The sequence below is a fragment of the Lepisosteus oculatus genome, chromosome 5 (assembly GCF_040954835.1).
Source record: "Lepisosteus oculatus isolate fLepOcu1 chromosome 5, fLepOcu1.hap2, whole genome shotgun sequence".
Lineage (NCBI taxonomy): Eukaryota > Metazoa > Chordata > Actinopteri > Semionotiformes > Lepisosteidae > Lepisosteus > Lepisosteus oculatus.
In genome coordinates this window covers 55,421,838-55,445,219 of record NC_090700.1, presented here as the reverse complement: position 1 = coordinate 55,445,219, position 23,382 = coordinate 55,421,838, and the positions used below count along the sequence as shown (strand labels likewise).

The 23,382-nt window shown below is 38.1% G+C and overlaps 1 protein-coding gene across 1 annotated transcript in view; it reads left to right on the top strand.

Moving 5' to 3' along the window:
• Nucleotides 1–23,382, top strand: part of ntrk3a (neurotrophic tyrosine kinase, receptor, type 3a) — a 272,491-nt gene that overhangs the window by 114,298 nt on the left and 134,811 nt on the right. The window contains exons 5-10 of the mRNA XM_006628882.3: nt 7,653–7,810; nt 10,337–10,479; nt 12,038–12,179; nt 18,321–18,620; nt 19,527–19,541; nt 21,031–21,089. Of these exons, the coding sequence (XP_006628945.2) occupies nt 7,653–7,810; nt 10,337–10,479; nt 12,038–12,179; nt 18,321–18,620; nt 19,527–19,541; nt 21,031–21,089 (817 nt within the window). The remainder of the gene's footprint in view (nt 1–7,652; nt 7,811–10,336; nt 10,480–12,037; nt 12,180–18,320; nt 18,621–19,526; nt 19,542–21,030; nt 21,090–23,382) is intronic.

The following is a 23,382-nucleotide window of genomic DNA, read 5'->3' as shown; positions in this document are numbered from 1 at the left end:
TTTGTACATTGATTTGTCCGAATCACTGGGTTAGTAGTTGTTTGATCCAAGCATCTCGTCCAGTTGTTAACAGAAGGAAGCCAGGGGATCAGCTCAACAGCACGGCTGGGTAGCTTATTCCAACCTCACACAACCACTGGGTACAGGAATGACTCCCGTTCTCCATTTTGAAATGCACTTTCCTGTACTGTAGTTTCCACTTGTGCCTCTCTGAAAAAGTCTGGTGGGTTCACTTTGTCAGTGCCTTTGAGGATTGTTAATGCTTGAATCTGGTTCCTCGTCATCTTCTCTATTCAGTATTACAGGTATACAGGGATAATTTTAGCCAGTGTAAGATATTCCCTTAAACTGATGTATGTATCTAGTTGCTCTTATTGGACTGATTCCAGAGCTGGAATATATGTTTTGTTGCATGGTGACCCCAATTGCAGAAAATCATATACAAGGTCATTTCAAAACACTATACAACTTATGTAACAACCAGTAAAATTTTATTTACAGTGCGGGGAAAATAAAAATACATCACCGCAGCCCAACACAAGATGGCTAAGATCCTTTTTGAGCTCCTGATGGAACTTTTTTCCCCAAAATTCTCTAACTATCATAGCAGTGCAGTTAAGTTGCTTACAAGCTTCAAAACAAACAACTCCAAACAGTGCCCCCCTTGAGACTTCTTTTCGAAACTTACAAAACGTTCAAAACTCACAGATTCCTTAGGTGCAACAGCAGCAGACATCACTCTAGCTGAACCTGTGTGCTCTTGTACACCATAGAAAACAGATTCTGTTTCATTGGTTGCTTCTTATTATTCTTTCTGTTATACACTACATTTGCAGTTTGTTTTTACCAACTCTGTTATCTTGCTGACTATTTTTGTGCAGTTGCCTACATTAAAATATTTAAATCCCTTTTAGATATATAAACTTATTGAAAGAGCTTTAAAATTGCAGTGCTTTTGTAGTGGTGTCACGTTGTTTTAAAACTCATCAAGCTGTTCTATTGTACTTGCTATGGAAATTATTACTCTTGCTCTGTTCTTTAACTATGCCATCTTGCGATATGAGTATGTGTAAAGCACTATATGGTGACATTCAACATGAAATGGTACGTCATAAAAATCTGATGAGATTGGTTTCAAGCAGGTGTAAGATTTAGACATTTTACAGGAATGTGAATGTGATCACAACTCAGATTACACATCACTGCAAACAAAGAAATTGGTTCATGCTACAATCTGTGCTAAGGCAATAAAAGGCCCTTCACAGCAGAGGAGTTTTCTCACTGTCAGTTGGTGAGGGAGCCTGCTGTGTTATTGTGCATTCTGTTCACAGAACATTTACCCTATATATAGTCAATCCACAGCTATATGTACAGTATCATAATGCAAAGTTTTTTTTTATTATACGGATATCAAATTGTGGCCAAAGATATCTGCGAAATCACTTGACATTCAAGAATACCACGCATCTGAACAAATCTGTCAAAGAAAATGCCTCGAATTTTCCGAGGGAACAACTCAGCTAAAGCCTTTGATCAGGGCTCATCAAAGCCTCAAAATTCACATTCTTAGCCACAACCCCACTATCTTTTCAGCCATGGGCAAATATTAGCAGGATATTTTTAACCACTTATTTAGAATTTTAAGGCATGAGTAAACAGAGTTCAATTCATATCTATTTAATGCTGAATTTTCTTTAACCTCGACTCTGATCTTGCCATTTCTCCAGTTTCGAGGGCTTAACTGTGCAGCTGTTTTCAATGCATGGCATAGCGGATTAGATACATGTTTTTGTTGGTCCTATCTTCAAACTGATCTAGTAATTTAGAAGGGTTATCTTGTTTTTTGTTTGCCAAAGGAATGAATAAATAAGCATGCAATGTTTCAGATTGTGTTATAATGTAGCGGGTGGAGCTTTAACATGCAAAATGCAACCTCTTACAGTCTTTTCAGTACCACCTATTGAGATCAGATTTTTGCTGCTCTCCAGTCCCCTACAGACAATGCACTTCAAAGAGGAAGCGGCTCATTAGCATAGTGGTTAAGATGTTGGTCCTGAGAAGAGGAGATTAGAGTTCAAACCACTCTGTTCATTAATGGAGGACGGCTGATGCAGTTTTTCCCTCAGTGGGCTGTTTGTTACTATTACTAAAGAGAACATAGTCCTAAAACACTACATTGCTTTAAAAACTCTATTTTAGATATGTTTTTTTTTTTTGTTCAGGGTTTCACCCGCATTTATTCTTATCCATTAGACAATAAGACTAATATTAGTCCTTATACTTATATAGTGCTTTTCTGGACAGTCCGCTCAAAACGCTTTTCAGGTAATGGGGATCCCCTCAACCACCACCAGTGTGCAGCCCCACCAGGATGATTTGATGGCAGCCATAGTGCGCCAGAACGCTCACCACACCAGCTATCAGCGGGGAGGAGAGCAGAGTGATGAAGCCAGTTCATAGATGGGGATTATGAGGAGGCCGTGATTTTTAATGGCCAGAGGAAAAATTTGCCCAGGACATAACACACCCACCCTTTTCAATAAAAGCCCCAAGATTTTTAATAACCACAGAGAATCAGGACCTTGGTTTTATATCTCATTTGAAGGATGGCGCCGTTTTTTGCAGTATAGTGTCTCCATCACTACACTGGGGCATTGGGACTCACACAGACCGCAGGGTGAGTACGCCCTATTGGCCCCACTAACACTGCTTCCAGTAGTCAATTTAGTTTTTCCCAGGAGGTCTCCCATCCAGGTACTGGCCAGATTCACACCTGCTGAACTTCAGTGGGTTGCCAGCTGTGAGTTGCAGGGTGCCTGCTGGCACAAGATTAAAAGACAGAAAACCCTATTGACAAATCCACCAAGTTATTAAGATATATTGCAAAGGAACAAGTAATAGGTTTATTCCATGCTGAAAAAAAGAAGAAGAAAGAGAACAACTTTTCGGCCGTGGAGCCTTCTTCAGGTGACACCTGAAGAAGGCTCCACAGCTGAAACGTTGTGTTCTCTTTGTTCCACCTGAACTATTAATATATATTAATCAATATGTGATTGATTAAAATGATTTGTTTATTGCAATCATCATGAGATACACTACTTATAAGAAATGATCACAGCATTCGTCTGTTGCGTGTGTTGCAAGGCACCTGATTTGATGTGCTAGTGCAGGCATGTCCCTAAGTGCCCAATCCATCAGCCCAGGTGAGTGGCTGAGCACGTGAGACTCCTGCAGCCTTTCACAGAGCTTCTAACCATCAAGAACATATGCACAGTATGTGAGAAGCAACGTCCTGAGAAGATAAAAAAGTAAAAAACAAAGGTGCAGATGTAGTGAAGTACATTATTTAATAAACCGTTATTTTAGAACAAATTTTAATTTGCCACAAGAACTTTATCTTATTGAAAAATATGGCAATGCTACAATTAAAAAGAAGAAAAGCTGAGTGCAAAAATGACTTGAGGCATTGTCTATTGCTGTTTTAATGGGATGAAATTGAACTAATCTTTGCTGATCTTGTAAGCAAAAGGAAAAGCATTTCAGATTGATTTTGTTGCTTGAGCCAGCTGGAGGAGGGAAAAACACATCCTAAAGAAGTGTGAAAGAACAGAACAGACAGAAAACCGTGGACAGGGAATATGAATCTGTCACTCAGTTGGATTGCTGAGATTGCTAATTCTGTCCTTCCTCCTGATTTGAGATCAATTCCTGGAACAAGCAAAAAATACAAATGTCTCCCAGAATATTTTTAACTGCACCACACCACGAAAAAACAGCCAGGGATCCTTAATTAAAAGCCACAGCACAAAGAATCAATTTAGTGCTGGATGTTTATAGGAAAATTTAAAATATATGTTGTAATTTTACATATTTTGTTATTTTCTTTTCTTAGGGGAATGTACAATGTCATTTATCTTCCTTTAGAATGAAAATGGAGGTATAATTCCACCAGGAAAACTCCTTTCTTTTCCTTTTTTGAAGGAAGTTAATACAAATAGATTATCTACAGTACCACTGCCCTGTTTATGTTGTGTACTCATTTCTTTTGAAAAACAAAACAGCTAGTTGTCTTTTGCAGGGCTGAAACTCAATGCCTAGTGAACTAACCGAAAATACATAATGATAACATCATCATTATAATAATACTGATATAATAGCCTGCAGCTCAATAGATCTATAATCCCTTCGAAACCTCTTTCCCAATTATAAATTAGTAAGTCTCCTAACCAATGTGTTAAACGTGACTTGGCAAGTGAAACTGACATATTAAATGAATATTTCACTCTGGAATTCACTGAGGGAGAAATCAACTGCAAACCTCAGGCTGAGGAAAGATCACATCATATTAGCTGTGGCACACCTATGATCGGGGTGCCTTAACAGGATTTTTGACACCCAAACACAGCCATAAGTTAAAATAATGCACCCTTCTTCACACATGGGGCACTGGAAAATGACTAATGTAGTCTGCAATCATTTAAAGGGCAATAAATCCAAACCACAAATTAATGACCAATATCTCTTCCATTACATGCAAGGTGAAGGAAATAATAATTTAAATAAAACTAGATTATCATATCTACAGAAATACAGTAGGATTCTAGTGGACTGCCATCATGAACTTAGAAAAGGTAATTCTTAGTCAGGTACTGACTGCTTGCTAATTAAAGATCGAATGGTCCTTTTAAAAAGAGTAGAGGTGTTAATCCTCGTGTCCTGGCAGAACTCTACTCTGGTTTGTACAATCTGGCCTTTTAAAGTTGCTTTCAATCTATTGCTATAATCATTTCTCACCTCTCTAGCTAATCTGCAGTGTAGTGGTCTTGAAAGGGCAGTTAGTGGGCTCTACTCTTCAGTGGTGGTTCACCATCATCTGTATATGTGCCCAGTATTTTGGGATCCTTTGACATGAAAAGTGCCATATACTGTAAATGCAAGGTATGGTTCTTATCATCTAACATTTTGGTGTGTTTTTTTACATAAAGTACAACAGTAGTAATGTTTATATAGTAATACCATATACAGTATATAGAGAGAGTGTGATATGGTACATTTGTTATGTTAAGATGTTTTGATGTGAAGAGGTTTGACAAAAGTCCTCAGTTTCCAAGAGAAATGTTCTATAAAACATTCATTGTCAAATTACAAGTGGTACTGTAGACATTTGTGGAAATGTGTTTGGATTAATCATGGTTTATGGTAGAAAACAGTATATACAGTACAGTGAATAAAGGGTCAATGCTCCAACTGGAGCATTGTAAGTAACTGAGTACCCAAGCATCTGTGTGGGTACCACTACTCTTCCTAATTTATATTAATGACTTAGATTCTGTTATAGCTAGTAAATTTGTCAAAGAAGGTTGATTCATAAATCTAAAAAGATTAAGATAGAATTCAAGACTGGGCAAACATCTGGCAGATGATATTTTAATGTAATGAAGTGCCAAGTGTTATCAGAAGCATAAATATAAAATGGAAACACTGAGCTTGAAAAACGTCCTTATGAAAAGACTTTGTTCTTTATGTTGACACATCTTTTTCCTCTTCATGTCAATGTGTGAAAGCAATAAAATGGCAAAAGAAATGCTAGAATATATAGTAAAAAAAATAATTTCAATGAAGTTATTTTAAGTTAAATTTGTTTGAATATTGTGCATTACATCAATAAGACCTCATTTAAAAGGTTGAGTTACTGTAATTAGTGGTAATTTTGATCTTCATGTCACAGAAATACATACAGTACTGTATGTATTTGCCGGTACTGTGTGTTGTGGAATCCATTCAGGAAAGAGTGACCATGTGCATTCCATGAGCTCAAAGGACACACTAAAGAACAGAGACAACTATAATGGCACCTGATTTAAGTGCTCAAAATCGTCAAAGACACGAATTAAAGAAATGGAATTGTTCAGAGTAAACAGTGAAAAGGGAACCAGAGAACACAGATGAAATCTCAGGGAAAGTGCATTTTTTAACTAAATACAGAAAGCAAATTTCTGCATAAAGGCTTGTGGGGATATGGAATAATCTGTCTTGCCGCCTTGATGGAGGTAACGCCCTAGCCAAATGGGCCAAATAGCCTCCTCTCATTTGAAGTTTTATTTCTAATGCATATTCGTGTGTTTTTGGTGTAACAAAAAGTATACAAGTAACAGTTTGCTTTAGTTTTACTTGTCTGCCTTCTGCTCTGTATTCGTGAGGAGCCTGGACACTTTGGCATTGAAGGCAGCTAGTGCTAGAGCATGGCCTACCTGTGCGCCTTGCCAAGCAGATTTAAATGTTGCTTGTGAAGAAATGGGAAGCAGCAGGGAAGCTTGTTAAGAAGGTGTTTCTGCCGCAGTTTCACAGGTACAGGTCGGCCTCCCTTCTCACCTCCTCTAGAGCCCAGCAGCCACACCCTGGGTGAGAGATTAGACCAAAGGAGACCCTTCTGTCTGTCTAGTTTAATAATGAAAGACTTTTTCCATCTCAAAAACCTAAATAATCTAATCTGTTTTATCTCAACTGTATTGTAAGGCAACATTAATATTTTTATACAGTTTCACATCATCATACATTAAAAATGAAGAATGAATTTCAAAGTCTGTTGCACACTGGAGGAAATTTAATGTACCAGAATACCACAAGTTGTTTTTTTTTTAATTGTAGGTTCATTTTACGAGATTTACTTTGACTTCATCTTTGATCATGCAATTGATATCACATCTTTTATCACAATATTTTAAGGTGGCGAGTTTTTGAAGAGTCTCATATTTATAGAGTCCTACAGTTGTCATTTTAGGTGTTGCCTTTCTTCTTTTTCCTCTTATTCTTCAGGATACTAACAATTGCAGTTTTAAAACTGAAAAATGTGTTTCATAGAATAAAATATATTCCCAAATTTAGAATATACTGTACAAATGCTGGGTCAACTGAGCTCCCCACTATGACCCTGTTAGAAGCTTGCTGATGTGATAGCAGAGAGATGGGAACTCCCCCCACACACGTTCGTGCTGATCTCCAGGGCAGCTGTCCTGTGGGACAGTAGATCTCACAGCCCACCCGGTAGACCAGCTGTGGTATAATCCTGGCCAGTCTCCCAGTCAAGACTGGAGCCACCAGCTACTGGGCTGTGTTGTCTAGCCTGTTGCCTGAGGAAAGCTCCTTAATTGTGAGCTACTAAACTACCCTGATTCAGTATTTTTAGAGGAGACGTTAGCAGGTCACACCTAAGATCTTGGACTGTCCTTGGATGCTTCCTTTTGTTTTGTTCTTAAGACATCTGAGAGTTCACAAGAGCAAAAACATGGTATCAGTATTTGACCTCCAGTTTTATTTTATTTTATTTTGTGATACACAGGATGGTTTTCTAGTCTGTAAATAAGAGTTTTTTGACTTACTGTACTGTACTTACTGTACTGTATGAAAAACCCCAACATCCACGAACAGCTGAGCCTCAGCAGTCAGGGTTCTGGGGTGTTGGTACACAGCATAGGTCCAGTTCTGCTCTTGGCTCTTGACAGAGCTGCAGTGTCAGGAGATGGAGGAGTTCCAGTCTTGTTCTAGGCAGGACATGATGGATGTTTCTTGACAGACTTGGATGACAACCTTGTCCTTCACCTACAGTTCATCTGCCCTGCCAGTTCCTGAACGAACGTTGTGCTGTTTTTCAGGAGACTGGATGAAGTCACATTCAACTGTAGCTGTGACATCCGCTGGATCCAGCTGTGGCAACAGAGAGGGGAGGCGGGACTCCACACACAGCAGCTGTTCTGCTTTGACAGGGATTCTCGGAAGATCCCCCTGCTTGGCATGAATATCTCACACTGTGGTAGGGTGGCTCAGTATTCCTGATGATTTGCTGTAATCCTGCAAAAGTGAGACTTCACTAGGAATAGCTCAGTGCTCTGACTAAACTCACATTTCTTTAATTTGATTACCTGACCTGATACCGCCCTCTGATGAGAGAAAGGATAACTCTGTATTTAAGCTCTAAGGTGAAGATTGCATACATTTTTTTAAATCCAAGCTGTCTTTAAGAGATTCATGTTAAACTGTGGAAAGTGCTCTTTTTCTCACAATATTACAATTGTAGAGAGAAAACTAATATTTTTTCCTCCAACCATTATAAGCAAGAGCAATCGTGAATGTCTTGAGTCACTAGATGTACTGTAGTGTAGTACAACCAAAATATCTATGACAAACTACAGTATTCTTACTTTTAATCCTGACCTAAGACGATCTAAAAGCTGTTTCTGACATCAGTTCATTTTTGTTGAAACAGGACAGAATATTTTAGGATTCAGATTCTGGTATCAAAACAAGAACTGCTGGCCTCAGAACCTGGAGTGAGAAACTACTTTACCAATTAAAATCAAGGGGGGATTTAAATTTACTCAAGCGTGGAGTATAATTGTGGTAGGACACAAGGACTAAAATCCCTTCTCTCAACAGTTCCATGGGATCTGTAATTAAGTAGTAAGGACCTTGGATAGCCAGCCGCTACTACCGTGTCTCTGGTCACCATACTGGGGCACTAGTTACTGGTTATTGGTTACTGGTCAGCCACAACCTGGTGTAATGAAAATGCTAGAGCATAATGGCTGCCTTGTGCCACCAAAGTCTGTGCTTTACTTCAGTATACTTTGTATACTTCATATACAGTACGTAAAGTTTCTGGGATCCAGTGGGTTGAAAAGTTGATATCAATGATTAAAAAAAAAATTGAATTAACAGATTAGGAAAACACAAGTTTTCTACTTTCATATATACAGCCTTACTTGTTGGAACCTCTAAAACACAGTATTAGGTAGCACATTATTGTAGGTGCTTGGATGGCATTTATTAATATTTTGCTAATTATAAACTCTGTTTTAATTGATGATATGGTATGTAGAAAATTAATCCAATCTTTACGACAAATTTTGAATTGTGTTAGGAGACAAAAACAGTAAATTCCAGAAAGACCATGCAAGTGCATGATAGTGTTTTAAAGAATATGAAATTGAGACAGATTTCATGCTAAATGTCAGTTTTGCAAAGTTAAGAAGATTACCGCAGTGCTGAATTGGACTGAAGACAGAGGAGTAAAACTGTGACAAAACATCTTGCCACAAATATTATCAAAACAAGAGGAGAGAGGTGGCACTGTAACATGGCTGCTAGTGTAGCCGCCTCACAGTTCCCTGGTCCTGGGTTCGAATCCAGTCTGGGGCAAAGTTTCCGTGCTCTGCCAGTGTGTGAATGGGTTTTCCCCAGGCACTCTGATTACCTCTAATCTTCCCAAAGACATGTCAGTTAGTTTAATTAGTGTCGTGTCCCCGTGTGTCCTCCAGTGGACTGGCTTCTCATTCTGTGTGCAGCTCTGCTCCCAGGATGTGCTTTGAGTGTTTCAGTCCTTGCCTGGGTAATCAACATTCTGATAACGGATAGAAAGAAGAGAACATGTGTGACATTTCAACAGAGCTTTTAAAACATTTCCATTTTGTTTTGTGAGATAAACAAAGAGAAATTATTTAAATGGCCATTCTTTTCTTATCCCACACTTTCATTATGCCATTTATAGACTAATTGTGTATCATACTATATTAAGCATTTGGTTGTGAATTTCCATTTTGCAGAAAAATGCAATTTTGTGTTACAAGTGAATTAGTAAATGTTTTTTTTTTCTTCACAATCAGAAAAGAACTTTGCCAGTTGGATGTCTAAAAAATTCTGCTTTTTTTCTGAAAAAGAGTATTTGGCGAAACAAACTGTTGGATTTCTGTTTGTTTTTTACCTGACACATGCTTGGAGCAGAAGTAATGTTTAAATTATGACTAAACATACTACTAAGTGGACATAAAAACATTCAGTCCTTAACTGGCATACTTTATAACTACACAAAAATAAAATAAAATGTTTTGATTTAAAAAAAACATGCACTTTCATTGCTCATGCAAGTGATATACAGTACACTCTTTACTTGTTTGTATTAAACTGTTTGCATTGTTTAATGACAAGGCACAATAAAAATGAGCATGTTAGGAAAATGAATTAGTCACAGGTGTCCAGTAACTGGAAACACACAAACTAAGACATTTTGGAACAGCAGGGCATGCTCTCTGATCTGTGGCAACTAAAGAAAGTTATTGGACTCTGTCACTTATTATTGGTGCTCTTTCCTTACTGATTCACCAGTAACATCAGAACACCACATCTGTGTCTGACTGGAGCTGAGAAAAGCATGCAGACTTCCGAATGGAGAAAAATAATCAAAGGATGACATTACAGATATGCTTTAACTGACAGCAAAACTTCAGTGAAGTGGAGATTCAATCAGCATTGAGACTAATGTGCTGTCTTTATCTCCATACAGATTTACCAGAGATTAGTGTGAGCCACAGCAACCTGACAGTGATGGAGGGAGACAACACCACTGTCATCTGTAATGGGTCAGGGTCACCTCTGCCTGATGTGGACTGGACTGTCACAGGGCTCCACTCCATTAACACACATCAGGTAAATGCCATCTTGCCTTAACAGGACTTGTGTCCACATACCTGAAGCGTTTCTTGAAAAGAAAGGGTGACGGCACAGAATTTGTGGGACTGTGGAACAAGTGGTTGGTGGTGGTGGAGCAGCCCATCAATTTACTGGTTAATATTCACATAGTACTGGTTAAGGCCAGTACTATGGCTTCCTTCATAAAATGGCTGGATGAGACTTTAAGATCAATAAGCTACTAGCTATCAAATGGACCAAATGGCCTCCTCTTGTTTGTAAACTTTTTTGTGTGATAATTTAACGTTATTGCCTTGTAGCTTCATGTTCCTGATATCAATTCTGCTATCTGATGTCCATCTCTCTGTAGGTTGTGTACATTTTCCTCATGTGTCTTGCAGGTTTTATCTGGGTGCTTCAGTTTTCTCCTGCATCCCAAAGACATGCTGGTTAGATTTGGTTGGCTGTTCTAAATGATCCCTTTCTTTGTGTCCCTGTGATGGCCAGTCATCCCTTCATGGAGGGGAGGCGTCATGTAATTTCACTCCTGCCTTGTGCCCTGTGCTTGCCTTGACCTTCACCAAGATAAGCTACTTTCTGATAAGGGATGGATTAGATTTAAGGGTGTTTCACAAAGCCACTTAATTTACAGAACCCAGTAAAAAATAATCCAAATGCTAAGCAATTCACTACTTGAGGTTTTTTTAGACATCCAGTCCCTAATCTTTGAAATTCCACCTGTTTGCTTTACTGACGTTAAAGCTGAACTGAATGGGTCTTTTTTGTTGTAATCAGTGGTGTGCCATAGCACATGATAACCATTTTTAAGGTCATCTACTTTGTACAAAATGTCAACATACAGCTACTCAGGTAGGAATTTAGTAAATCAAGTCCAGTAAGGTTTAAATAATATTTTATAAATATACCTTCCTCCTTTCTTAAAATCTAATAATCTGATTAACTGAAAATGGTCATTGTATGTAACTGATTTAGAGAAATATAATTTAAACAGGATTTTGGTGTTGGATATTTTAATATGCATGGTATTGTAGGTGTTCTTTGTATCATTAGTATTCCTTTCTGATGTGCTTTGTTTGTTTGTGTGTGTCTGTATGAAACACCTTAGCTCATTTCAGCATTATCCTGTGTGCTCAGCAAGACACATTTCTCACTTAAAACATGAAATCTGATACTTTCATCTTTCAAATGCTTTATTCTGAGGATTTAGGTTTGTGTTCCATTGTAATCCAACTCCCGTGCACTGAAAAGGTTCCCTAAAGCTGATCCATATACTGTTGAAGAAATGTCTCTTTTTCTGCTTATCCAGATTAATTTTATCACAAAAATCTGACAAGCAAAGATTTGTAGCTAAAAAGAGCCTTTACAGCTCTATTTACATGAAAAAGCTAAATATTAACATTTTTGTGGTGTCACACTTCCCACAGCATAAATGAAGAAACTGGAAAACCAAATATATTTGTTATAACCAAGGTATTTCCTGGTTATTCAATTTGCATGGATAGACGGCTCAGTGAGCAATAACACTGTACCTTCATGTCACTTTCTCTTCCTGTAGACCAACGTGAACTGGCCAAATGTCCACTCTATCAATTTGACTCTGGTCAATGTGAGCAGGGATGACAACAGCTTCCTGTTGACCTGTATTGCAGAGAATGTGGTGGGGATGACCAATGCTTCCATCCAGCTTTCAGTCCTCTGTGAGTTTTCATTCTTCCTACTCTCCTCTAACATGATGGTTCTTCCAGGTCTTCCTACTGCTTCATGGTTCAATTACATTAAAGTTCAAGATACCACTACAATCTGATTTTGTAGGAGTCCTGAATCTAGATCGGTGGTCCCGTGGTGAGCTTGTGGTAGTCTGAAGGGATGCTGGGTTTTACAGATCCAGTACCTTCAGTCTGTAGCTAAAGAGCATGAATGTCTTGGCTAATTGGATCCTATAATTGATTCAATTAAATAACTGTTATAACCTACTGTAGTTCAAGTCCTGGCTTAGACACAGACTAAATGAGTGTTACCCTGAGCAATTAATTGAATGTCTTTATTTTACATCCTTCTGATGAAGAATCAGAATCTATTTAAGTCTGTAGTCGTCAAAGTATTTTTTGCCTCATTTCTAAATTATTTTTATCTTAAATCTACTTCAAGAGACAGCAATAGGAAAGTTTATTATTACAAATAGGTTTCTGCACGTGGTCAGGTTCTGTTATTATTGCTGTGGCCAGAACTATTTTAAGCTGTTACAGGTTTCAAAACTGTATCAAATTTGCTGACAGCAGAAATAGCAATATGTTCATATAAGAAAGGGATAAAACAAATTCTGATTTGCCTTTTGACACTTCAAAGTCTAGGCCAGAATTTTTAGAAAGCACAATCTCACTTTAATCGCAAGGAGATAAGAACTGAAACTGAATCCTCCAATTAGCGAGGGTACACCTTTGAACGGGTGTAAAACCATACACCTCTATAAATAAACTGAATCAAAAAAGAAAGGTAGCTGGGATTGCACTGTTGGCAAAAACACATTTAAAATAGAACATGTACTGGCTGTACTGGGAGAGGGTGCAGTTTGGTTTGTTAAAGGAATGTGAAATATGAATTTAACAGCTTCAGTTCTGTGTGAATTCCAGGAGTACAATGTGTACTTCAAAAACACTCCTTCAAACGCTAAATGACAGTAAGCCAGCTAATCCTGTCGGTTATTGATTCCACACGAAGAGGCGCTGAATTACTGAGATGCCACTATTTCATCCTTAAAAACAAAAGCCTGGGAAGGATGGCTCAAACTTGTCTTATTCCCTTATTTATATAATACACATGATTGCATGTCATTACAGCAAGGGAGAGCGGGTCAGGCCGAGAGATCATGGGAATAATTGTGTAAGGTCCTCCCGTTTATTGAGCCCAGTGATGCAGTGCAGACATTTGTTTAGATCTCTCCAGGTCACCTAACCCTCCCAGTAATTAGAACTTGTCCCAGCAGCATCCCTGGTTTCTGTGGAAATGCCATAAAATGGTGTTAACAGCTGCAGTATTTAGTTAGACTAACTGACAGTAAAATGAGGCAGTGATTACATGCTGTTAGAAAGTTACTTCCAGTGTTGTTAATAGGGTGCTTTATTCTGCCTCAGTGTTTGGAGCACACTTTCGTGTTAACTGCTTATTATCCTGATATTCTCTGTCCCTATCCTCCATCACTGATGCCTTCTTTACCCTGCTTGACCTTAATAGTGTTGAATGACTAAAAGCCTGTAAAGAGACAATTGCCATTATTTGTAGGCTGTTCTGAATGATGGATCAGAAAATTGTTTATTTTCTCTATTAGCTCTGCATCTAAGGATAGACAATTCCTATAGTGGCCCATTCCTAGTCTAAGACATAATGTGCACAGACTATGACAACTAGGCGTGTTCTTAGTACACTTGAAGTTTGATTTTTTAATTAAAAATAAGTTCAGAATGTTTTACATAATTTTATTAGCACATTGCTGACAATAACTCACTGCTGATCCAGTAGTCGCAAATTCATTGCATGGTTTAAAAGGAATGCCTTACATAACCAGCTAAGGAATCCAAATCTCTTAGTCTTGAAGAGAGAGGAGAATATGAGAGGACCCAATAGAGTGCTCAAATCCTGAACTATACTGACAGTTTCACTGAAGTAACAGTAACTGAAGTTAGTTTGATACATTTTCTCCAGATTAACAATAAAATAAGGAACAAAAGACAGAAGAAGAAATTAAGATGAAACAATTGTCCTTTTTTAAATTTTTGTCATTTAAAACTGAGTACAGTAGTCACATATTTATTCTTTATCCAAAAAGTTGAAGTCTGAAACAAAACAGGCTCAAAAGCTTCCTCTTGTTCCTATCTTTTCTATGGATCTGAAAGACCTGAGTTATCTGTAAAGAAATGGGAGCCTATGGGTTCTATTTTCATCAAATGTGTTACACAAAAGCAATCTTTGAGAAATTTACTGCAGTGGTCTTGAGGCAATGTGAAGTTTATGTTGACGCATAGCAAGGTTTTCACCAGGATGCAGTGACATTATTTTTCTAGACAAAGGGTATCGTAGCCTGAAAACAACCCCAGGCTCTGATTTCAACCTCAGCACTTAAAAACATTGGTTATAAAGGTGACCATGAGGAGCAGCGCACCTTCTGTTGTAGTAACAAAAAATATCTTTACAAGGCATTACACACACAGAAAACTGAACTGTAAAAACCACAGGTGGTAGTATTGATCTTATCTATACTACAAACTCACAAATCACATCTGATTTAATCATCAGATTTTGTAATAATCAGTTTTTGCCTGTTATGTTTTAGCAGGTTTAAGAATACTCTAAAAATACAAAGTTGCTGTACCTAAGAATATTAGCAAGTGTTTTTTGTCACTTTAAGTCGCCCTTCTCTGGAAAACTTGGTGACATCTGCAATACAGAGCAAATTTGAAGATTTTTAACAAACTTCACACAGCCTTGCTTTATTGTATTTAAGGGATCCTTCACAAGTTTAAGCTCTGCACGTCATGCTTAGGAGATGCTGATCTACTGTATGTCCCTGAAACCCAGCTTTGAGCTGGGGGAGATCAAGCATTTCCTGTGTGTGCATCTAAGCTGTAGCAGCCCCTGTATTATATGAAATAGAACTCTTTAGGTAGTTTTATATTTATCTTATATCGATACACTTTGTGCAAATATTTTCTAAATCAGTCTAAATAACTGTTTTTTATTGCACATGCAATTAATAATCTAACATTAAAAAGTCTTTGTATACTGTATACAGTATCAAACTGTGTGCAATGGCATCTCAATTCAAAGGCATGTACTGGAGCCAAAGAACATTCTACTAAAAACCGCCCCCATATAAAAAGTACTTCGAAAAGTAACAGGAAGGGGGTGTAAAAGAACTACAGGCTACAACAGTGTACTTGTAGGTTTTAAAGCTCCCTCAAGTTTGTCGTTTGCGGCTATTTTTGAATGTACAAATATTGTCTTCTCAGACATTCAATACTCCCTGTTAGTACAGAGAACTGCCTATACGGTGGCACTCTGTTGTTGCCACAGGTACAGTAAATGACATTTGATTCCACCAGTTGCAAGTTATACAATTGAATAAGCATAAAAATCCATTTGCAGGGAAGCTGCTAAAGTGTAAGCAGGTCCCTCTCAGGCAAAATCCGGTCTTACCTGTGGCAACAAGGAGAAATTTAAATGCCACAGTCAGACTCGCAAAGTAAAGGAGGACTGTTGAAATGAATCATCCGATTTTGTTCTGAAGGAGCAGTGAGGATGCACTCTGTTGAGTGACTGCTGCAGGAGGCAAGGAGAATTCTGTAAATGACAAGCCTTTTTTTTCTGAAGAAATAGGAGTTGGCAGCACTCAGGGAAGGATCATGCAGCATGCTGAATTCCAAATAGGCGTCATCTGTGTTGTCTGGTGTGCATGCTCACACTTGTCTCAGGGGAAGAGCGGATTTACGGCTCTGAAGCTTCCCGTTATCAAAATGAATGAAAGCACTGGGCAGCTGGGAAAAAAGATTTTAAGAATAACTGTGATGATCCAGTGCTATCATCACCTTGTTATTGCCCGCACACTGTCTCAACTGGGTTACAAATGACTTAGTAGATATTTGTATGAAATAACAAACAGGTTTGCCAGAGTATTAGCCGCCTCTATACAGTTTCACATTGTAATTCTGTACCCCTCTCTTTGAGCTTTGTACAGCTGTCGCTCTGTTGTTGTAAATTCTCCCATGATGCTGGCTGGTAGGACCCGTAGTTGACGTCTCACTACAGATACATTTTTTTATGGAGTTGGTGAGATGGTGTCCTGGCACATAAGGCTTTTAAAAGCGTTGCATTTTTCAAGCACTACATTCTCCATAGACAAACCCTCCCTCTGGAATATGTGAAAAAATCCATCTGTGTCCTTGTATTTCACTTTCTAATGCTAAATAGATTTTAATTTTTGTGATTGCTCCCTGGAAGATTTTATTTAATTTTTTCTGGACAGGAACATTTAAAAAAATAATCAAACTCACAGTGTCTGGTATGATACAATGCTCACAATACTACTAATATGAATAATACTTGTGATTCAATGAATGATTGCTTAGGTAAGTGAATTTTAATGAAACATGAAGCAAAAACAATACACTTTATAATGTGTATTAAGAAACATACATACTGCCGAAGTTACAAGTGTCACCTTGCCAGACAATCTGTTAAGTGAACACAAAAAAGTCAAAATGTGCCTTTTTCAATCTTACAGTACCTACAGTAAGTAAAAAAAATATTTTCATCTGTGGTACATTGTGCTAGTCTACGGAAGCACATTGTTGCCATCAAGGAAAAAAAATTCCATGTGGTATCTCGGAATAACATAAAGTACGTTAACAGCCTGTAGCTTCTACAATAAGTGCTGTCATTGCACAATGTCATAGGCTGTTCATAGTGTACACTCACATGATCATTGCTATCTTGTAATTATAAGATAATTTCCTATCTCACAATAAGAAGATCATTTAATATCTCGTAATAACAGGATAATTTCATATCTCGTAATTACGAGATAATGTACTATCTCATAATTACGAGATAATTTTCTCGTAATAACGAGATACCACACATTTTTTTTCCTTGATAGCAGCAATGCACTTCCATACTAATAAGATAAGATTTCTGGGGAAAGATAAACTAAATTAAAAAAAAACAAGTCAATTTGCATTAAGACTCCATTACAATTCAAAATTACATATAAAAATGACCAAATAATAAACAACTTAGGTCTGAGCAACTTATCACAATAAAATAATTGGAAATTATTCTAAATACTATATACAGTAAGTAATACAACTTAATTCTTAATATAATAATTTAAATATAGAAATAACCTTAGAAATAATCTTATATGACATATATTGCTACATTTTTCTACATACAGTACAGTATATGAATTGCATACAATATATATAGCTTATTTTTTTCAGTATGTCTTATTTGTATAGCTATTTGGTAATTAATATAAATTCAGTATTTTTCATCCAAATCAGTTCCGAGCACAAATGTCCATGTAAACTTTGTTGCCTGAGGATTAAATGTCTGGATTAAACTATGTAAGACAATGTTTATGGCATGTGAATGAAAACCATTATGATTCCCTGATTACAGATGGTGAGGTTCCAACACACTGACTCAAAGATAGAGGCAGGGATTTTGCCAAGAGAACGCTTCTGTGGAGAGTATTTTCATCTCATTTGGCCCAGATCCTTCACAGTAGATCTGTTTGTGCATTTAGTAAGCAAGAGAACAACATGCCGGGCAGAAAAGTTCTCAACTGTTCTGGGGGGTGATCACCCACAGTGTCAGTGAACAAAGTGTGTGATTTACCTGGACCTGCCTGGAGCAGAAACAACCAGGGGACTGGAGTCAGGAATGTAACATTCGAAATCAGTTCAAGGAATGTCTTCACAATCAACAGAGGTTCAAAGATCTAGGCAAACAAGTAAGAATTAACTTCAGGTACATTCAGGACAGAAAACATGAGGCACTTCCCTGTGGTTGAAGCTGAATTTTTAGGATCCTTGGTGGATTTTGGTGGAAAATCATGTATACAAGCAATGATTAAGAGGGGCTGAATGGCTACTTGGCATTTGTACTATATACCTCCAGTGGCATATTCCAGTCCCTGACAATCGCATGAGTTAGAAGCAAAAGCAAAGTGTGAAACATTTCAGCAAATGGCTCATGAAAATCTCCTGATGTTTTACTGTATCCCTACCCCTCAATGCATAGTTTCCCCAGTGCACTAATTCTCCAATCTGGCTGATACACAGTTCCCCCTCGTATTATGTCTCTGATGGAACCGGAGAGGCGGCACGACACCTGCATCGAGTTCACCGTGCGTGGCAACCCACAGCCCACACTGATTTGGCTGATGAACGGTGAAGAGATCCAGCAGAATGATTACAAGCGTGTAGAAATGGCACACTTCATGGACTTCCAGGAGGGCTGTCTGACTCTGAGGAACCCCACACACCACGACAATGGCAACTATACCCTGGTGGCCACCAATGCCCTTGGAAGTGTTTCCCAGACCATCTATGGCCACTTCCTGCACCCCCCTTTCACAGAAGGTACTGGTACAATAACTCTCTTTTGGCTTTGTGTCTGTCTTCGTCTCTTTGTAGATGAGACAACCAACGGGGCACTAGATCAATTAATCTTTTCTTTTTAACTGTACGGTGCCTTAAAGTCTTCTCTCTTCACTGTGCAATTTAATTTAAAGTTCAGAGGTTTTGGTTGGACCTTGAGCGGTTTAGCACTTTGGCATCATGAACTACAGATCTTTAACACACATGGCTGAGAGAAGGACAGCCTTGGTGGTATGACCATTGGAGCCCCCACTACATGCAATGAGCCAAAGAGCTGCTCCATAGTAATGATGAGGTCAGGGGATTGAAGTAAAGTAATGCATGCTGGGATAGGAATGTTCCCTATATTTATACAGTACAGTAGTTAATCTTGCTCTCAATCTTCTGTTATAAATGCTGCTATGATTTAATAACAGCAGAAAGGAATACAACATTACATTGGCTATCACAGACAAATGGTTACCTGAACAATGATACTTTATAAAGTTGGTATTAAAAAACTTCACAGTAAATTAAACACTGATTTTCAGAGGCTAATGTCAGTCAGATATTTTGAAAAGCGGATTTATTGGGATAATGCATTATTTTCTATTTTTGAAATTCTTTTCCTGCGCTTCACAATAGAGAGCCTTTCCCCACTTATTCCACACAGCTCTCACAGAGAGTGATTACCGTTTAAAAACAATGAGAGATAAGGACATATGTTGGAAGTCATAAAGATAAACAAAGAAATGTTAAAACACCCTTTTTTCATGTGGAGTTATCTTAGTAAGATAGTAATAGTCAAACGTATACTATCAAAAATAAATGCATAAATGAGTTTCCAATGATATGTTTCCACTGATTTTACTAATATAAATATAAATACTTCTTTCTTTTCTTTTTCAGATGACTATGACTTAAGTAAGTTTCTTATTTTTATGTGGTATGTTATTAGATTCTAATTACTCAATGGGTAATTACTAAGGTTGTAAGTATGAAGTATTCATAGTAGCCAAGACGTTAATCATTCTGAGACAGCAGTGCCTGAATTTAGTAATACCCAGAGTGTTGAAAAGCTGTCACTGCCAACAGGGTAGTACAGTATGTTATACAATATTTGGCCATGTACCCAATTGCCACCCCAATCCATGTGATCTGCACTGTAACTACTGTTACTGTTCTGAAGCTAAACATAAAAGCAGCACTTTGTGTGCCCTTCATCCTAAACTTCTCAGATGTAGATCTTCAGCACTTCATTATAATTTTACACGCATTATAAAGCATGACGAGAGAGAGAGTGACAGATTGTTGCTGTCAGAGATCAAATGAAGTTGGATGATCCTGCTTCATTGAGAAAAAGGAAGGCGTGCAGGACAGACAGACTCTTGAGAAATGCTGGTGTAAGTTAGCTCTATGGTCCTCTGACCACATTATCAGAGGACAATTGTAGATACCCAGTGTTGAACCAGTTCTGGCATAGATTTCCCAAATGAGGGAAGCTAAATGACTATGTGTTAACCAAGGAAATGCTTACTGAGAAAAGCCAGCTGCCAAGGTTCCTGGAGGAGAGGAGAGTAAAATCAACTAAATGCACCATAGTAATGCTAATTACTGTTGCACTGAACAGGAGGATGGGCTGCACTGAGTGGATATGTTCCAGTGTGTAGCTGGGCCTCCAGGAGTTCATCCACCATATGACCGTTTAATTTGCTGGCAATTACTCTGTGATCTCAAGTGTCAAGCCTTCATACTTTTTACTCCATGGCCCAAACTGGAAATACAATATTTCCTGCCTGAAACCGAGAAACAGGATTGCAGAGGTGGCACGGCAAAGAGTATGATCTTTGTGGTGGTTTTAGAAAATGTTGACAGAGACAGATGAATTTGTCCTAGGCATCCAAAACGTTTATAATGATAGTTTTGAAGGGATAATTCAGTGGTAGAAATAAAAAGTAAAAGGAACGTATGCGTAAAAAAGGTACCTAGTATTTCAAAACGTTTGTGTTACATTCAAATGATAAAAAGCAAAGAGAGGGCAGGGAGCATGAAGTAAAATTACTCTGTTTTTTTTTGTTTTATAAAACCTCTAGTTTATAAACTATGGAGCATATAGAGGTCACTAATTGAGCTGAGACTTCTCCAGCTTTAATTATTGTTGTTAGTCTTATCATGATTTTAGTCATTACTATTTTATTACTGTGATTAATAACATTACTGTTACCTTCTATGAAAAACATAAACAGCACATGAAAATCTGATTCTGGAAAAAATCATGAAACGAGTTTGTTACGAGAGTTTCAAGTTAACCAGATAGCATTTTGCCTTTGAGTAACGAGGATGGCAATTTAATGACAATATGTACTGCTTTGTAAATGTGCGCTCTGACATTCTGTACTTCTTACTCCCACAGGTGGTACTCCTACCCCTCCCTTGAGTGTCACACCAAGGCCAGAGGAGGACACATTTGGGGTGAGTGTGCAGACTAAAGGTAGCGATTTACTTGGGTTTGGGTTTTAACAACATTTTCCAATTTATCATTGCCATCCTAGGCGATTAAAGAATTGACAGAGTTAGGCATCCTAGGCAGTTAAAAGAATTAACAAAGTTAACAACTTCAGATTTAAAAGCCGACTTGCCACTTACACAGCCATAGCTTTACACGGTCTGCTCTGGAAAATAAAAAATATTGAAGCACACCTACAAGATTGACCATTTTTAAATGATTGTTTTTATGCTTGTATTTAATATCTTGAATTCCCATAAGATGTTAGAAGGGTTATAGGGTAAACTTTAAGCACAGTATATCCAAATTTGGTTTTACACACTACTCACAATTGCGAGTACTACTTGCGAGTCGACTGCACATCGACTATAAAGTGTTATGGTCTGTAGAACCTAGTAGGTTTTATAAGTCTCATATGATTCATATTCATATTCTCAGATACAAGTAAATATGCATTTAATTAATTTAGTAATCATGCCTTTATCAAACATCAAATGTGATTGGAATAATAGCTCAACTTTCGAGAATTGTAATGTGAATATAAAAAAGTTTTATACTCAAAGACCTGTTGGTCCGACATCCTTGATGAGTTAAACAATCCGGTGAAAAAATGGAACTCGGCAGCTTGGTCCCTGGTCTGACTTAGCAGTCCGACTTAGCAGCTGTCTGTTTTGTGCAGGGAGGAGAGGAAGAGAGAGAACTTTGCTGTGTTGCTGGGAGTAGCTCTTCCAAAAGTTACTGCAGCTGAACACTGAAAACTGTCTTTAAAGCAGTTTGTGCACATCTGTCTTCTTTGGTACAGCACACAGCTGGGAGAACTCAGTTCAGTATATAATCGGATTTTCAGGAAAACTGTCTTTTTAACTTGATCAGGCGAAAATAACGGTGGGATTGCGAACTCACTTTCTCGACCTGGCATTTTAGAGAAAGGTTCTAGTCCCTTCTCAGACTGCTAGCAGTCACTTTGTTGGAAAAGTCAGATCAGTTGGAGAGAGATGAGGAGTTAGTGAGTTAATCAACGAAAAATGGTGATTGGCTAAGACGCTGAGATGCTATCAGGTATAGTTCTGTCATCCACTCTTAAGATCCTTCCTTGGTGGATCTTCTTTGGTGATGAACAGTGACCTTGAACTTGTGGTCTTAGGAAGAAACAGACTACAGACTTGATGGAGCCCATCTGTGCTGTATATCATTACATGGTTCTGCACAGTTTTACAATGTCTCTCATCAGAGGGTCCTCTTACCACATTCCTCTGTAGTTACAGAGAGGCACCAAGCTACTTGTTCAAGGCAACACAATTATTATTAGAAATCATTCACAACAATTCTAAGTGTAATAATAGGACTTGTTGCTACTCCAGATTCATGAGGTCAAACGCAAATGGTCATCTTGGTGGCATTGTGCTCTGATGATACCAGAAGGCTTTGCAGATTCTCTCTTGTTGAGCTCCATGAAGTTGCCCCCCCTACAAACAGCACAAACGATGGAACCTCCCTCATTCATTAGTGCTACATTTTGAAAGTAACTTCCCAGCTGCTTTCATTTGCGAGATATAGAACCTTCTTTTTTGGGGGGTAACCTTGCCCAGCCCCCCTACAACTTCGTAGGAGAACCTAACCGGTCTCATTTGTTAGTGAAGCGTTTGTGCCGATTTGTGCCGTTGAAAGTAACTATCCCAGCTGCTTTTGGTTCCCAAGATATACTGTAGTGCATTCTTTTTCGGGTGATCACGTGATCCATGATCCGTGATCCGTGATCACGTGACCTTGATCTCCAGTAACCATGTCTGGCGAGTTTAAGTGCTCTGTTACTGGTGCGAGAGTAACAATTCTGCAATGGGTGGGGGGCAGCAGTGGATTCTGCATTTAATATCAGTATCTTCTGTGCATTTGTGTAAATAGGAAAATTTAATTTGTCAATCAGTTTCTCATTGTCTCCTTCTTAAATAAACATGCGCACCAAAGGGTTTTGTAAAGATTTGACCCATCTGTGGAACCACGTATTTAAAAAGACTTGAGTTTGCAACTTTATGAAAGACATGACCATTGTTGCTCTTTTTATGCATAGAACATTCATCAACGTGAAAAAGAACCAGGATGTTTTTTAAGGGGCACTGTGTACACTGTGTTACCAATATTGCATTTAAAAAATCTAAGATTTTTAATATTTGAAATAATATTTAGATTTTTTAAACTGGCTTGTACAGCAAGACACGATTTTCATATTTGTCTGGGCACAAGACAGTCCTGATGTCTTAA